The following is an 18,271-nucleotide window of genomic DNA, read 5'->3' on the forward strand; positions in this document are numbered from 1 at the left end:
CCCGCTATATCCACATTATTTTAATGCCATCTTTGATTGTGTGTTCACATTCTGCAGGTGAATATGAATTCACCCTTGTGTGTGTGTGTGTGTGTGTGTGTGTGTGTAGAAGCACAGCTTCAGAAGCTACTTGTGAGTCAATCAATTCTTGCATTGGCCATGAGCCTCGTTCCCATTGGCTGCCCTGACGGAGGCTGGTGAGGTGGGGGCGGTTAGTCGCAAGATAAAAGGAGCAAATGTCTCTTGTCCAGCTTACACACACACACACACACACACACACACACACACGCTCAACACGTGCCTGTCTGTTTGTTCGTTTGCGGAGCGCCAAACAAGCGGAAAAGATCCACTATCCGAAGCTCTCACTTTAAAATGTAAGTATGCGCACACACATACATGTAGCCGTGTTTAATCCTATTGGAGATAAGGATCAGGATCAGGATAAGACAGACATGCAGGGTTACACTTGTTGAATGAATGATAAGGTGTTGCCGCAGAACAAGGGTCAACGCCTGTGTGCTGTTTAGATTGGACCCATGTCAGTACATTATAAAAGGGCTAATGGTTTATTGTTGTATGACCACAACATTATTATTAATAGATGCATGGCATGTTCTTGGTTTGCACATATTAGGCATAAAAATGGTACAGAGTCTTTCCCTTATTGATTATGTTATACGTTGGTGTAATCAAGGACACCTCGACTAGGCTATTAATCAGGTTTTTAGTAACTATCTAGATTTTAGTATAAAAGAATGAGTTTATAACAATCTGGTCAAATTGACTTCGAATTATTTTTCCTGCAGGCCTTTCTGTTCGTGTCAGTCCACAACATGAAGGGAAACTAAGCTATGATCAGACTGGCTTAATGTGTTGTTAAGAGGGTCAAGGATTTTTACATACATCTAAATTGTGCAACTGTGTCAAGGAGCATGGCTTAGGATGTGTGCATGTCTGTGCTGCTTTTCTGTAAATTAAAACATTCTATTCTATCATTATTTTAAAAAGGATTAAAGCCAGCGATGTAAATAACTGAGGCTGATTAATATTTAACCAACCATTGTAAATGTGTTTCACCACCAAGTCACTTATACAGGAAGAAATAACTTAATAACAATAATAATTTAGGGGTTTCATTGTATAACTGCGGGGGGAAAAGTATACATTTTGGCTGTTATTCTTGACTTTAAAGATCAAAATAATTCCACCTCGTGTGACAAGCCAATCTGTGAGAAAGGGAAGTTGTTCTTTGCATCATTGCTCTTTTATCTTTCAAATCGTTGAAATGCACTCTGCCCTGTCAGACATGAGCCTGAGGGGCGAATTCATAGCAATAGATCAGCCGTAGGATGGACATTGAACGGTTATCTGTGTGCATTTTACTGGTGCAAAAGAAAATTGTGTGTGCTATTAGCTGTTATGGTCAGTCAGCTCAGGAAACAGCTTTTTAGCTTTTATATAAATACATATATATTGTATATCAATGCTTTTATTAGGTTGCAGCACCCTCAGGAGAATGTCATTAAAACTTCTATTGTATTATATTATTGTTATTACATTATCTTTGATTGCTTGTATTCATTAGACCCGGATTGAAAGGAATATTGTTGATATCTGACATCAAGCCCGAAACAAATACCCCCCTTAAAATACCCCCCTTTTCTCTTTCTACCTTTCCCCAACTGGAATAGCGTATAGTTAAAAGCTATATTATGATTATGATTTTCAAATTGTTATTATTATTATTATTATTAATAACTAACTTCCATGTAGAAATAAAAACTATGTAGTCTTTTCTTTCTCTGCTGGCGTATCACTTCAAAGCGCTCCAATTTCTTTGTGCTTACACTCCCAGTGCTTCTAGTTGAAAACCCAACTTTTGTTGAGTGTCTCTCATAAAAAAAAAACTTTTTTGATTTGACAGTACAAACAAATCTCACTTGGAAGGGGACTGATGGTTACATTTCCTTGTTTGAACGACAGCTTTCAAATCAACTAAACCAACTGTCATGTCCGAGACAAACTGAGTCAACGAGTTACGTGTTAAAATAGCAGAAAAAGGATAAGAAAATCTCTCTGCTCACATTGACCTCACATTGACCTAGAACATGACAAGCAGGACATAAAGATGGTTAATTATCCCCCAACTCATTCCCAGCTGAAATCAAAGGTTACACACTGATTATGTGGCGTTAAAATATGAAGAACATGGTTCTTGAGAAATGGTTGTTCCTCTGCTGTGTTTCAGCGGTACCATGGATGCCGCAGAGTTCCGGCGAAGAGGGAGGGAGATGGTGGACTATGTGGCCGACTACCTGGAGAACATTGAACAGCGTCCGGTCTACCCAGACGTGGAACCAGGGTATCTTCGTTCCTTGATCCCCACTGAGGCCCCACTGGAGCCGGATAATTATGATGACATTATCAAAGATGTGGAAAGGGTCATAATGCCAGGGGTGCGGTTACACTTTTGTTGATGTATTGATGCAAAGATTGACTTTATGTTGCAACGATTCTCTCGTGTTTTTCTGCAGAGTAATTCAGATTAGTAAACTGTCCATTTTGTGGATTAATGTCAATAGATTTAGAAATAGAATTGAGTGATCTGACGACAACAAGCTGCTGCAGTGTCTTCCTTATTAAGGCGTTCTGGAGGTTCACCTCACTTAAGTACTTTGCTATGACACTATCCGCTTTCAATTGTAACAAAAAACAACAGCATTTTACTTCAGGCATTTTAGAAATTAATTTCTTTTTTGCCGAAGAGGTGCCAGTCAGGCAAAAAAATCACATTCATTTTTTGCCAACCCCTTGCTCCCAATGATGAACCAGGTCAAATGAATTAAGTATTTGCATGTTTTGTGGTTTTTCCAGGTAACCCACTGGCAAAGCCCTTACTTTTTTGCCTACTTTCCAGCTGCAAGCTCTTACCCGGCCATGTTGGCCGACATGCTATGTGGAGCCATTGGCTGTATTGGATTCTCCTGGGTAACAAACTATTGCTGTGTCTCTGTATACGATACTGTATTTATCTTATGTAGTTCATATTTCTATGTGTGTTTTGTTTTCAGGCTGCCAGCCCGGCCTGTACCGAGTTGGAGACAGTGATGTTGGATTGGCTTGGGAAGATGCTGAAGCTGCCCGAGCATTTTATAGCCGGGACTCATGGCCATGGAGGAGGTGTCATCCAGGTACATTTCCTTTTTGTTGGATTTGATGCTTCCCTGCAGACATGTTGTCTGGCAGTCACATGATTAAAACCAACCGTGCTAACATTTACACTCTTCTGTGGTTTTCAACAGGTGTTAAGTCAAAAGCCCACATTTTACAGGCTTACAGGAACCATGACTCAGAATTGAGAGCCGCCTGAAACAATGTTCAATAGCAATTATTTTGTTATCAATTTGTCGTATTTTTCTCTCCCTTGTTCACACCAGCTGAAAATTGGCAGCAAATTGCCTTTCCAATATGTCAGACGGAGATGGCTTTGCTGGAACGGTATATAGTGTTCTATTGACTGAAACACAATAGCAGCACACACACACACACACACACACATATATATATATATATATATATATATATATATATGTGTATGTGCGTGTTCACAGGACGGAGGAGCATGAGAGTGCATTCTGATGACAGATCGTTTTTATGCCTCTTTTATTGTGACCACCCGAGTGTAAGAGTGGGTTTGTGTGTGTGTGTGTGTGTGTGTGTGTGTGTGCTCATCTGGCTCATTGTGTTTTTGTTTTGTCTTGCCACTCTCCTTTTTAAGTGCAGCTCACCAGCTCACTATGGCAACGAAGGGGGGTCTTCTCGCTGCAGCAGGGCTAATGAGTGTTTTGACAGCAAATTGCAAGACTATTATTATAAACATTACAACAACACAAAGTGGAAATTGGATGTTTTCAAAAATAACTTTCTAGTGACCTTAGATGTCCCTGCATATCCGTGAGTGAGTCACTGAGACAGACAGTTATTATTAATAATAGAAATTATTACAATGATTCTTGAGCAGTGGATCATGAGCTCTTATCATAAAGAGAAATTAGACATTTGTTTTCAGCTATGAACATTTGCACGGGGTTCCCAATGTTAAGATTTGAAACCAAATCAGCAGAACTGAACGTTTTTTTGCGGTAATCTATTGAAGCTGTTAGAATGTAATTAAAGACTACCATATTCAGAGGCAGACAAATGTATTAAACTAAAAAAGAAGACCGTACACTTTCAAACTTTCATCCTTTTATTTGGTTCAGTTCCTATGATGATCCATAGCCACATGCCTCTTAATCCCAGAAATCTGATGGAAAAATTGATTGATGGATGAATTATATCTGGCCCCAACCTCTTAAAATCTGCTTAATGGTATTCTGTATTATTTTAGCTGGCTTGGAGGATACATTTGTGCAAACTAATTTAAGGATCCGAGCATTGTATTGACTTGTTTGTGGTAACACCCCCGGATACCTAAGAGTCATGCTTCACTTCATTATTTTGCCTCAAGCAATTTTCCCCGCTGGTCGGGTAATAGATAGATTTCTTCTATAAGGAGGATGTGCCAATACGTCCAGAGGGAATATCAGCTTTATGTGATTGCAAAAGGTTTGGGTGTTGTTGTATGAATCAACAGGAATGAATTGGACATCAGGAAGTAGAAACCACACCCATATTTATACACCAAGAGGAAATCATAAGTACTTTTACTTTCCCTCACAATATATTTTGCGTTTTAATGCAAAAAACTTGAATTCTTTGACAATACTTTGTGTTACTTTGCAATACTTTTGTTCTTCAGCACAGCCATATGTCTGATTTGCTGATCCCCGAGCAAACGCTTTACTAAGTACTTTATATTGGACCAAAATGTAAATACGGCTAACATTTAAATCAGTGTAATGCTTAAAAAGTTCCCTGTAATCCTCCAACAGAGCACAGCCAGTGAGGCGACCCTGATGTCCTTGCTCGCTGCCCGCTGTAAAGCAGTGAGACGGGTTCAGGAGACAAACCCCGAAAGACTGGAGGCTGAAGTTCTATCCAAACTGGTGGCGTACTCCTCTGAGCAAGTAAGCGCAACAATACATTTCATGATTTGACACACATTTCTGACTTAGTTCATGATTGTTTAATATAGATAATAGCAATTATCAATAAATCTTACTGTTTGCTACTTTAGGTTTATATAACTTTATCACTTTACACACTCTGCAAATACATTGATTTCTACAAACATTCTCAGTCAAGTTGTCCAGGTGAACTAAGATCATGAAAAGGTTTCTCAGTAACGTGGAACAGTTTTGCAGTGATTCAGTGTGATAGAGAGTCAGTGAGACAGGAGCGAGCTCTGGTCAGGTTTAATACCGGGCGGACTCTGTGATTGGGTTAGGAAGTTGCCTGAGGGCCTCAAAGACCTTTATTAGGCAAGCGGTTTGTTGCGCACCCAGTGCACATGTCTGTTATGTGTATTTATTTCCGCTTGTTGATCTGTTGTACGTGATCAGGGATATCTTATGGAACCTCTGGTGTTGAGTAGGTGCAGGCTTATCCTCACAAATAAAGGCGCCATACAAAATTGTTCCGCATCCATGGATTACATACTGTTGATGGAAGGGGCGACTCCACCCTGTGATAAAACAACTTGCTCACGTCGCAGTTTTCAAAAAGGTTACATGTGTTTCCTAAGGCCCATTCTTCCGTGGAGCGTGCGTCCCTGATTGGAGGAGTGATGATGAGGAAGGTTCCCACAGATAACACCTATGCTGTTGGAGGGGGAATGCTTAAAAAGATGCTGGAGGAGGACAGAGCGGCTGGACTAATCCCCTTCTACGTAAGAAAAGACAAAAAAAACAACAGCATCCACCCAGTTCACCATCATAAAGCTGCTGAACACATCACAAAAATCTACTGCGTCTATAACAATATATATGGTTAATTTCTCAATTGTGTTATTTTGCTACAGATGTAAATATTACCACCTTTTACACAAATACAATGATGCAATTTGTTTCACACCGCTTGAACAGCCCGTGGCTTCTGCTGAAGGATAACATTGTTTGTGTTGAGCCTAATGCATGTCTATCTGGTTAAGGACAATAACCCCTGTCTCAGGTGGACCCATTTGTCAATATCAGTGAACAATATTCAGGAGGCTGCTTTGGTACATCGGATTTGAATCGTCTGTGTGTACTGAAAGTGACATTCACATCTATGTTTGATTGAACAAATTATACGTATCTGTGTTTATGAGACATAAAAACTAGCTGCATGACTGTGAATTCTTAATTCATTTTTATAAAACACTTAAGTGTGTTAATGATTTGTGTGCTGGTGTCTTTCAGTTCTGTGCGACTCTTGGTACCACCTCCTCCTGTGCTTTTGATCACATTACCGAGCTGGGGCCCATATGTGAGTCAACCTCTGCTTCAGCACACACTTGATCTTTTTTGTTATGCAACAGGAAAAGTATTGTCACACAAAGTGTATTAGCTTAGACACTTTGATGTGAGAGGTGCCTGGAAAATCAAAATCAAGAGGGTGTAACCAACTATACTGCACAATGTGTGTGTACATTCAGAAACAAATATAATAATTTCTTGAGCTATTTAGCACCCTATTTACTTACCTCCGTATTTACAATCTCCAATAATACCTAACTGAACATAGATAACTTCAATTAACGGATGGATGTGTTATAAAAACATGTGTTTTTAGAAATCCATGCATCATGCATGTTAAAAAAACAGTTTTGTGTCTATTTCAGGTAATGAGGAAAATATGTGGATGCACATCGATGCAGCGTATGCAGGGAGTGCATTCATCTGTCCGGAATTTAGGCCTTTGCTGAATGGCATTGAGGTGCGTAAAAACATGCAAGCATTCATGTCCGTATAGTGCACGGACACTATAACGTAACAGAGTATTGACAGGGTTGGATTTGAACCTTCGCTATTCCAATAAGTATAGGGCCGATTTAACATTGTTTAAGTGTAGTCAAAAAGTGTTCATCCACCTCCAAAGACGCACGATGCTTCTGAATGACGAGAAAACCTTATTCAGTTTAATTGGTTTTGGAATATCTCTCATAGCATCTATGAAAGTAAAAGGCAATCGCATACTGATGATATCCAGTTGCTTTATTTCTATTTGAAAACGGCATAACGTTAATGTCAAGGAGGAAGCGTGCAAGAGCGAGTAATATCCCGAACGATTGCCAGAAGCGCGGGAGCATCAATCTGCCTTTTGAGGCTGCCGAAGCAGCTGTTGCTCCCAGAGCTGTGCAGAGACGCAGAGATAAGGACAGAGTAATTTCCTGAGGCAGCATAGGACCTTTATATATATATATCACTGTTCATTAGACACACAATGTTGGTGCAAAGACAGAGAAAGCAGACTTAACTGTTAAATGACCAACAGTTGTTTCATCTAAACTCAGGTAGTTACACATTTTGCTCCCGTGATCTAGATTTTCAATTTGAAGTGTTCTTTGAGGCAATAGAAATCAGGGTCATTCTTGAAGGAAGTGGATTTCTAATTTAAAATGATGTAAATATCAAAATATAGGACATGGATCACAAGAAGTGACCCACTCCTTTGGGACGGCAGTGCCGCCCTGCTAAGGACTTGGTTGCTAGGATATGGGTGACGGGCAAGCAGGCAACCAGCCCTCCTTAAATCAGTCAGCATGGCAACTGTCAGCCAGGAGTCTGTCCCCCATTGTCTCTCCATGCGGTGTTATTGCATTTATGAGATAGAGAAAAAGGATATTACAAGAGATAGCCAACAACAGATGAAAATGGATTAGAAAAGGTTTGTTTCCCTTTGAAATAAACCTGCCGGGAAAGGGTTATTTTCCATGTGCTCTTTGAGCTGTTGGCTGGATATCGCTCTTTTGCATTTCAAATAAATTGTGCAAGCCTTAATTTAGATAATGGTCCTGGTGAAAAGGTTGTCTCTGAGTCAGTAATGGTAAATTAACATATAGTACTGCGTGGGATTTAGCCAAAATGCATTTTTCAACTTGTGCTGATATAATATAAGAAAGATGATCTTGAATTAACAATTATAATTTTATTTTATTTTGTTTTCCTTAGGGCAACTTTGTCAAAAAATATATGGCAGTACATGGAGACTTGACTGAAAGACTGAAAGCCACTTATGTTTTGTAATAGTTTCGTGATAATTTCGTCAGACCAGAGACAAACAAATAATGTTTTTTTTGTCCTTTCTTTTAAAGTTTGCGGACTCTTTTAACTTCAACCCACACAAATGGCTTTTAATCAACTTTGACTGCTCTACAATGTGGTAAGTTATGTATGTCACTGTTCTGTGCAAAGCAGAAGTGGTTGTTTACATTTTAGTGCCATAAGCAAACTGTCAAAGAGTTGACTTATGAAATATCAAAATATCAACATATACTGCTCGAAATAATTAAATGAACCGAACTAAAGTGTGCAGCTACTCTAAACATTCTTTACTAAAGATGCCATTCTTTTACATTTGCCTCTACCAAATGAGGTTTAGGTCACTCAGGAAAAGTTTAAGCTACATTCTTGACATTTTTTGCCGCAGTCCCTTCATTGCTAATGGGCAACAGCAGCTGTTTATTTACTATTTATCTTCTGATAGGAACCAGCAACTTTCTGTTCACAAGACCCATATGGATATAATGAATAATAAATTCAATTGGCACAAATGTATTATATTTACACAATTTTGTCATTTAATAAATTGACCTCAGAGGTTTCCATGGTCCCATGAAGTAACAATGAGTGGTCCATTTAAATCTGACATCAATCTACACCACATTCATCAGAACAGTAAACACAGCTACGCCTCCCAGATGCCCCTTTCGTCAACAAAACGAGACATGCTTTGCAAAAGGAAACGGACGTGTTTCAAACCTCAACATGTGCTCAAGGGAATTTTTTTTACTTTTTCCATCACCTTCTCTGAATATTCAGTCGCTCTGTTACGTTAAGTTTATTGAATTTATATTTTTATGACACATTTCTGCGCAAACATAATCATCAAAACTCAATTTTGAAAAATATGGTGTTATAAAAGTGGTTAAATATGGTGTTATAATTTGTATGCACACCTATCAGCTATCCACCCGTTTTGTCACAGTATTTGCATTGTGTGCAAAGAGCATATGCGCACAGTTGAATCTAAAGCAATCAACAGGGTAAAGAAGAGACAGGACATCATTGGAGCCTTCAAGGTGGAACCCCTCTACCTGAAACACGAGAACCAGGAGTCAGGTAGAGTTATTTAAATTAAAGAACTAAAATCCATGATTTCAGGTTGGTTGAATCTGGGGTCTACTGCATTGCGTAGTTTCAAAAATGAATAGTTGTGACCTTGTTTATCTTTCCCAATGTGAGGAAGGTGCTTAGTGTGCCCATTTCAGCCAACACACAGATTCAGCAATAAACTCTGACGGTGGCACCAAGGACCTAAATGCAGTACAGTGTAGCCTAAAACAGATGAACACGGGCAAAACGATGTGTGACAACTAGACAGGTGCGTCAGTGTTTGGGACAAGCTATGTGAGTTTTAGAGCTCGGTAGGCAGGAGATTTGTTTGTGTTTGGACTAAATGTAGGGAAGGCAGTCTGTCAACATGGTTTACAGTTAGTGAAAAGTGTGTGTGTTGAAATGCTGGCTTCTGTGAGCCAATTCTGTAATTATTATTTACACGTAGTTAAGCTAATATAGATATTTCTGACTAATTATTGCACTGCTTATCGCATTACTGCTCCAACTGCTTGATCAGTGCACCGCCGCCAATCAGCTGCTGGCGGTAGAAAACTAACGTTAGCGTATCTAAGACGCTGACGTGGTGCTTCATAGCTTGGGGGCGCGACCCCTGGAGTCCAAAGGACTTCTGCCAGGCCCGAACAGCAGACTAAGCTGTGAGCTTAATGGAGTTCCTTCAAGAGACGCTCCACAAGATCAAGATCCCAAAAATATCCTTTTGGTTCTCCCCTAAGGCAAACCTACAACAAGCAATGGCCTACAGGGTATGTTGGAGAACCAATGGCAGATATGCAGGGTGCAGATCCGCTGTCCTCCAATGACCACCCACCTCTGGGTTTGTTGCCTCCAGCTCTCTCATCTCATTGCTAGCCTCTCCAGCATCAATAAAGGGCCCATATCTTTACTAACAAAACTCCTTTTAGACTTATTTAAGAGACATAATGTTGATAATGATAATTTTACATGTTTCCATTTTAGAGGCTAACATGATAAGAATAAATATTTATCTATATCAATGATATACATTTTCTTTTTTCATACAAAAATGACCATTGCTGAGTCGCTGCTCTCTAGCCAGTTCTTATCTCAGTTAGCATCATAGCTTGTCTAATATTGGCATTTAGCATCCTGTTGTCAAGCAGAGGCAGAGTAGAGACGGGTCTTCCTGCAAGGCCGACCGGATGGATGCTCTTCCACATGAACAGATCTGGCAACTGGGACAGATTATGTGATGGCACACCCCATTAACATCCTGAAAATCCTCTACAAGATCAATCATCAGAATGAAGATGATAATTGACTTTAGAAACTATGGTTCTGTGCCTGTATGCAACTGTGTACGCTGGTGCATGTGTGCCTGGCCTGCAGCTGGGCTCAGAGCTGCACTCTAATTTGTCTGACAGAGAAAGACAAACCGCTACCTCCCACCGCACTGAGGCACCTTGCAAGAGCTCAAACATTGTGGGCTATTCAATCTAATTAGTGGTTATTAGCAACAGCTAACGCAGGCCCCATTCTGCATAGATGAGATATCTGCAGCCAGATACACAGACGTGTGGAGTGACACTGCTGTGATCAGTGACATACTGTACAGGTGTTGGGCGTAATGACGGCAACACCTGGATGGTAAACGGCAAATACCAAATTAAAAATAGACAATGTCAAAGTAAATCATTTTCAATATCAGAGCCTTGTTGATTCAGCTTTATCGGCAAAACTTCTGTTGTTTTACTATGAGGAGAAATTGTCGTAGGAGAATGCAGACTGACCCTAGAAAAGCTTGAAAATTCAGCATGTTCAGTGATATGATATGACATTATTTTGGAAACTTTTTCTTCTTTACACAGGACTGGTCACAGATTATAGGGTAAGATGAATCAATGTTTCAATTCATTTTTTAGGAATTGTTAGCAATCAAATAATCTTTGCGTAGTTTAAAGCTACAAGCACTCTCCCCCCCCTCTTTTGTAATAAAAGCATTGGCAGATTCCACTGGGAAGACGATTTCGCTCACTGAAGATGTGGTTTGTCTTCCGTTTGTACGGGATCGAAGGCCTGCAGGCTCATATACGCAAGGTAGGAGACCACAAACCCTCTCTGCCCTTCGTGATACAGTGTCCATGGTAACATGGATGCAAAGCTATGGTGATGTTGTACGTCTCGCTCAGAACCATCCTAAAGTCCTAACAATAACATTACTACATTATCAATGGAAGTCATGGTTCTTTATGGTCAATGCCATCTTCACCCCCCCACCCCTCCCCCCCCTTCCACGTCCCGACCCACCGAATCCTTCTCAGCACTAAGGCCTGGTCTGGTCTTATCGCTGCCCCACCAGCATTTCCTGTCAGTCACATATGTCTGGTTTACACCTTCTTTTTATAGCAGTATTTTCCTACATTTCTTCTTCAATGGCCATCTTACGCACCCATGCTTCACCCCTCCATGCGTGTCTCCCCCCCTCATATTCCTCTTCCTGCCTCCAGTCTGCTCTGTCAATCAAATGAGTCTGTTTTGTGTTTACTCTCCATTTTAAATGAAGCGGCAGAACAGCAGTGATCCTTGAAGCCATAACCAATGACCCACAACTGTACAGTTGTACACCGTGCATCCGCCCTCAAGATTAAATAAAACACTTTGAGACATTTATTCTGCTCTTTTTTTGTTGCTTAATCTTGTAGAGTCAGAAAACATAATACAGCCTGTGTGATGTACTGATTGTGAGTTCCATCTTCCTCTGGAAATCAAATTTTAATCCTACGTTGTATTACTCTCCTTTATAAACTCTAACAAATGATCATCCCATGAGGAATTCATGTTGTAAAAAGTGGCATTTTATTGATAAAAGCTTTAAATATGAAGTACATAGAATATGTCATAATTTAATCAGGCAATGAGGTCATTACAGTATATTGGCTTGTAAACACCTCTGAATGATGATGAATTCCTGGCCGTGGATTAGGAAACTAGTCTTTGGGGCCCGTGTTTAGCCTCATTAGAGGGTCAGGATCAGGAAACAAGGAGTTGAAGTTGCTCCACATAATTGTGATCAGATGTAGCGATGCACGTTTATTCTTTTGCGATGCATTCAATATCAGGGCGGGCGATTTAACCATAAATAGATAAATATGTTAGTATGAGTTTGTTGGATCACACATTGGCTCAGAACGTAAAGCACAATGTTCCTATTTTCCGAGTTCTGTGCTCAGGCGGAGCTTTCTACCAGGGTTTGTTCTGTCCCTCAACATGTTGCTAAAATGTCTCCTGTTATCAGCAGTGGAGCATTGGATTTCTAGTCAGTGGATACCATGTAGAGAGGTGCAGACTGAATCAGCTTGTTGCACAGTGCCATATGCACTGTACAGCGCTGCCATCTAGTGAGACTCACATCATGACAGTCTTAGCCAGAGTTGCTTGCTAACTCTTTCCACGTTTTGTAATGCTGTATCCAACCAATACACCAATTAATTGAATTCATAACCCCTCGCCCTTTCACTTGCTGTGAAATTTACAAAGCAGCGGCATGAACTTGAATGAGCATCGGACAGTCTCAGGTCTGCAGACTAACAGTATCTCGTGTCTCCTCTTTGCAGCAAGTGGTCCTGGCCAAAGAGTTTGAGAGTCTTGTTCGAGCAGACAAGAGGTTTGAGATCTGTGCCGACGTGGTCATGGGCCTGGTGTGCTTCCGGCTCAAGGTAACAATGTCCAGCAACTGAGAACTGACATGTGGTGCTTTTTGTTAAACTCAAGCCAACATCAAAATCCCCCAGCTATTGTAAATCTGAACGATGTGAGCTTTGTTCCTTTCTTTTCCCTCAGGGCTCCAACGAATTGAACCAGCTCCTGCTCAAAAGGATCACGGAGAGCAGAACCATCCACCTGGTGCCTTGTCAGCTCTCCGGCCTCTTTGTCCTGCGCTTTGCCGTCTGCTCACGCGTCACTGACTCAGGCCACGTTCAACACGCATGGCGGCAAATCACACAGCTGTCCTGTGAGCTTTTGCAAAGTGATCACTGACCATAAAAGGCCGGAAAAAGGGGGCCGTCCACCAGCGTGTCAAAGGCAGGACCAACGTGAGGACGAAAATTGTTGTTTCGTGTTGCAGATAAATGCATAAAATGTCATGAAGGGAATGAACAATTAGCTGTTAAATTAGCAGTCAAGTATATTTCTGTCTGCTGCCATGTTATCTAGTCCAGTAAGCAGTAATCACTGTGCTGTTGATCCGTGTGAAAATAACTTGACCCAAAACCCAAATGTGTGTGAAAGGAAAGAATGCAGGATGTCATATTTTACATTTTCTATCTGCAACTTCTTCACTATTGACTTTGATGTATCTCTTACTTTTATTGTCCTCTTTGCACTGCAATCTTTCCGCTGTGAGCCTATATTGTCTGTCTATGCCGCTTCTATGTCTTCAAGTCCAACATGGGTTGGTTTATTGTAAATGTATTGTACATTGTTTGTCCGAATGGAAGTCAATGGGTGCTCTCACAGAAATAGCTTTTAAATGTCCATGCTTTTTGTTATGCTTTCAACAAAGCATTAGTCATGAATGAGTTGTTGTAGACATACAAAGGCATGAGTTTTTGAAGTTAAAGAATTCAAATATCACTGCATATATTTGACATGTCCTTCACCACTATTTGTCCATCATGACGGATGTAAATTTGTCGTTATCAAACCTTGTTGTTAAGTCATATGACTTTGTCAAAGTATGATGATGTTGCTAAGCAGGGTGTATTCTCATTGATTTGGCTGCATGCAATGGTGACGGTTTATTTGAATAAAGTCTACAGTAGTCTGGATAGTTATTAATTCTCTTTCTTGAAATCCTCATTCATGATTTACAATTTATCAGGGTCCCAACCAAAGATAAGGAGGCCATGACAGTATGAAATAAGTATATCTGGACACAACTCTTAAAACCTCTGCACAGCAATGAGACAAACAGAGACTGTCCCATTCTAGACACCACAAGCAACTGATGCAGTGAATGGTTTTGTTGCAGGTAAACTACTGAAAGAGTTGTGAAAATCCAGCCTGATCGTCCTGCTTTCTCTCCCCTGCAGCGTACTGCATTTAGGATGACAGAAATAGACACACACACAACCAATCAACGTGCTGTGCCACTCAGTCTCCCCTCAGCATTCTAATCCCCCATTACCTTCTATAAATACAGATGAGGATTCAGTGTTAGATTCATTCTTAGCTCCTGATTACTTTTGACCTTATTGGCTTACTCATTCATTGTCCTAAAAATACATTTTTGTACACAAATGTCATGTCATGAGAATCATTGCAGGCTGGCATAATGTATCTATGTAGACACACAGAATGGACTCCTAAACTTGTTGGTATTCATATGGCTGTGTGGAAAAATGCATTTGTTAGAGATGTTGATATGAGTTTATCTCATATATATATATTAAGGCATTACCAATAATACACATACAATATACATATGACTTGGATGTGAAAATATAAACACATAACAATTAGAACATGGAGTAAGAATCTTGCTATATTCAATTTGTTATTAAGGAACTACACTATTACAAACTCCAGCCCACTTAATTAATCATTCATCAGTCATTAATCGAGCAATAAAATAATCACCTTATGATTGCAGTAAGTGATCATTCGCTTCTATAGTGCTGACACACTTTGTGTAATGTTGTGTTACCGAAAAACATTCGTAGTCGTTAATCCTGCCCTTAGTGTTTCTCTCCATCACTCTGATGAAGCATTAGCAAAGCAATGCTCCTGTAACTCAGGGAAAATTTGTGTCAACGGAGTTGCTTAGTTCACCCACAAGAGGTCGCCACCACATCACGACACACATCGCTGAATATGACACTAATACATGGCTTTCCCTTTGAGAGTCTGAAGCGTCTGTGTGCTATCTAAAGACACTGCTGCTATATTTGTGTGTAATGCGTGTAGTGCCTTCGCCAAGGAAAGCTAAACTTTCAGTGCTGTGCATCTGCTGAGAAGTATCTTCCTCGACAAAGTGCAGGCAACACGACTTGATGGGATCAGCTGCCGAACGGTACCGCTGAGGCCCGGATGATGCATAAGGCGTTATTGGAATGCCAGTGTTATGTTCCAGTCCAACACATCACATCACACTTTCACTTTCACCCAGCCACTTTCAAACAGGCTGTTGGATTCAACCAACAGCCTCAAATGATGGCTGTTTGAAAGTGGCTGGGTTTGCCCCAGACGTGTTTTCACTTGGGAGGCATCGGATGCGAAAACATAACAATCCACCAGCCATCAGGACATTACTGAATCTAAAGTCCCGATTGCACTTCAGACCTTAGAGATCAAATTACACGGCCAGCATTGAATGCCTCGTGTTGAACTGTGCACTGATTTCTGTTAACACTAATACTTGCAATTCTATTAAGATAATTGTTTCCTTTTGGATAATTCAATAGTGGTGTGATAAGTGTTATTTCACAACTTTAGTATGCGAGAGATATGGGGTTGTGTTTCATCTCTCCTGGGGATGTCTCTGTGTTCTATCAGTGGCGAGAGATTGTTTGTCATATTATGTATAAAAGCTACGTCATTACCATAAAGACTGTGTTGTACAGTACTGGGTTGGGCTTAAGGGGAGGAAGGGGGGGACGAAATGGAGGGATTTGATTTTAAAGTGCTCTCACCCACACATTAGAAACCCACACATTAACTTTGCTGGATGCTTTTTCTATCAGTATTGCAAAGCAGGCTGTTTGGGTTTGCGTTGGGTCTGAGTGTGGATCTATCTTGTTTTCTGATTAAACCCCAAAAGCTACGAAACCCTCATTAGACTATGATTTGTATTATAGAATATGTCCAACTAATAATTTTGCATTTCTGTTTTGGTTGAGAGGCAGTCTTTGAAAATAATTTGACCATAAAGGGTAAAGGCAGATGTTGACCATGACTCCAAATGAAAATATAACAACCAACATTCACAGAGACATTACAAACCGAAGCACAAGTCTTTCTGCCTCCTCTCATTGATCTAGCCGCGACCTGGCCACAACATTTCCTCCTTTGCCGGCCACGGAGAATCAAGGGTGGCTTTTCGGCATTTTATGAATCACCACATAAGCAACAGACAATTCCCGCAAACTTCTCTAGGCAGCTTTGTAATTCTCAATGAGGAGGCAACGGTCCTAATGTATCGTTACGAGGCTGATGGAAATGCACTTGGTGGCTAAGAAGGGCAATTATCACCAGTTCAATTCTTAACAAAAGCAAAAGCAGGGAAGTCTGGAAAAGTGCTGTTTTTGTTGTTATTTCCTTACAGTGAGTAGGGAAAACTATTATGCAATTCAGTTTTTAGTAGCTACTGTAGTTTATATTTTATTAAAATCAACAACACGAAAGAATGTCCAATTTTTGATTGACTGCCAGTGCACGTAGTGAGGCAACGTTAAGCAGCGGCAAAACTAGCTCATTTAAAATAAATACAGTTATCTGAGATGTAATTAAATGAAGCAGTTTAATTGTAACATAGAATTATTCATACATATATGGCCACAATTGTATTCATAGGGGGCAATGAGTGCAGGCGGTAGTAGGGTATAACACCTGTTTGTGTAGAGTAACTAATGCGTCGGTAAGTAAAAAAGTTTTACATATTTATAATTGCTTGGCTGTGACTGCCGGACAGACCTAGAAATGATTCCAAGGTCATGAAAAAAACACCTTTGATGACGACTTTCCATTGACTCTGCTCATACAAACTGACACACAATCTGTGTCACAAACATACCTGATTATATTTAAGGTGAAAGTGACCACGATGGAACCCGGTTTTAGAAAGCAGGTCCCATTTAACTGGCGTTCAGGCCACGACTGTTTTTGAGGGTTGGCAGTCCCTGCAACACAGGAGTGTGGTCATATCAGCGTGTCTAAAACATGACACGCTTGTTTATCTCCAACTCCTTTCAGCCTTTCTGGTACCTACATGTTTTTCAAGACGAATGTCCTACATTGGTGTTGCCAGATTTTAAGCCACCTTACCCATGTGAATGGAACATTTCAAACAATCCTGGGGTGGACACACCTCAGTGCTGAAAAGGTTAGCAGAGAATTACCTCTGGTACATAATCTGTATAGAGGAGTCGGAGCTCTCTGCCTTCTATTTCCTCTCTCGCAGCTAATCTAATATTTAGCGAGCTGTCTGTGCAGTTCATTCAGACTAGTGGGTTTCAGGTCTCACGTTAGGCAGCTTAAAATGCGTTATCTTTATTCACCATGCATTGAATCAGACTTGTAATTCACTTTCACTTGCCCCATCACTGTTTTCTTTGTAGCAGGATACTAGAAGACCACCCACAAGATGACATTTTCCAGAAAACAGCATCTGGCTTTTTGAAGTCAGAAGAACAATGTAAAATGATGAGAACTGGACAACTTCCTGCATTTGGACTTATTTTTGCAGATAAAAGCGTAACCGAACAGCATGGTGAAATAGTAATGAAAAATACATACAACAAATCCGTTGTCGTACTGACAAACAGACAAATCACAGAAATTCTCATGTTTCCAAAAATGAAACAATATCCAAGGCCTGAAAATTCAAATACACTCACATAATTTAAGCTAAGCATTTAAGCTCTTTACAGTGTCTCTGTAAGCGTAACAGCAAACCGACTTTCGTACTTTTTACAGTACTTTGTTCGTTTACTGTCTCATAGTTGTCTCTGTGTGAACCAACACGTTCCTAATTGTTGGGAGAGTTCTTGATCCATAGCTTTTTATCAAACCTTGTACTGTAAATCAGGCCTATCAAATAAGAGCTGACTTTGTAACAAGAAGTGAAGCAGATACTCAGCCACAATGCACTTTATCTTATTGATTACATCAATTAACCGTAGCACAGCATCCCCCTCTCTCTTCTCACATTGTTTCATAAATCTGTGCTAAATCTTTACACACAGACAGTGAGCACGGATCAAGTCTCTGCCAATGGGCCGGTTGCTGTGTTTCACTGGTGTGGTGGGAGTGGT

General features: G+C 40.3%; 1 protein-coding gene across 1 annotated transcript; it reads left to right on the forward strand.

Moving 5' to 3' along the window:
* The first annotated feature begins 107 nt into the window (after nucleotides 1-107).
* ddc (dopa decarboxylase) lies at nucleotides 108-14,074 on the forward strand. Its single transcript, XM_040166110.2, has 14 exons — nucleotides 108-374; nucleotides 2,249-2,456; nucleotides 2,875-2,988; nucleotides 3,072-3,191; nucleotides 4,935-5,069; nucleotides 5,687-5,830; nucleotides 6,342-6,408; nucleotides 6,764-6,858; nucleotides 8,237-8,304; nucleotides 9,187-9,263; nucleotides 11,108-11,127; nucleotides 11,238-11,336; nucleotides 12,854-12,955; nucleotides 13,080-14,074. The coding sequence occupies exons 2-14, from the start codon at nucleotides 2,256-2,258 to the stop codon at nucleotides 13,275-13,277; spliced, it is 1,440 nt and encodes a 479-aa protein (XP_040022044.2). The 5' UTR covers nucleotides 108-374; nucleotides 2,249-2,255; the 3' UTR covers nucleotides 13,278-14,074.
* Nucleotides 14,075-18,271: the final 4,197 nt, after the last annotated feature.

The sequence above is a fragment of the Gasterosteus aculeatus genome, chromosome 20, assembly GCF_964276395.1.
Source record: "Gasterosteus aculeatus chromosome 20, fGasAcu3.hap1.1, whole genome shotgun sequence".
Classification (NCBI taxonomy): Eukaryota; Metazoa; Chordata; class Actinopteri; order Perciformes; family Gasterosteidae; genus Gasterosteus; species Gasterosteus aculeatus.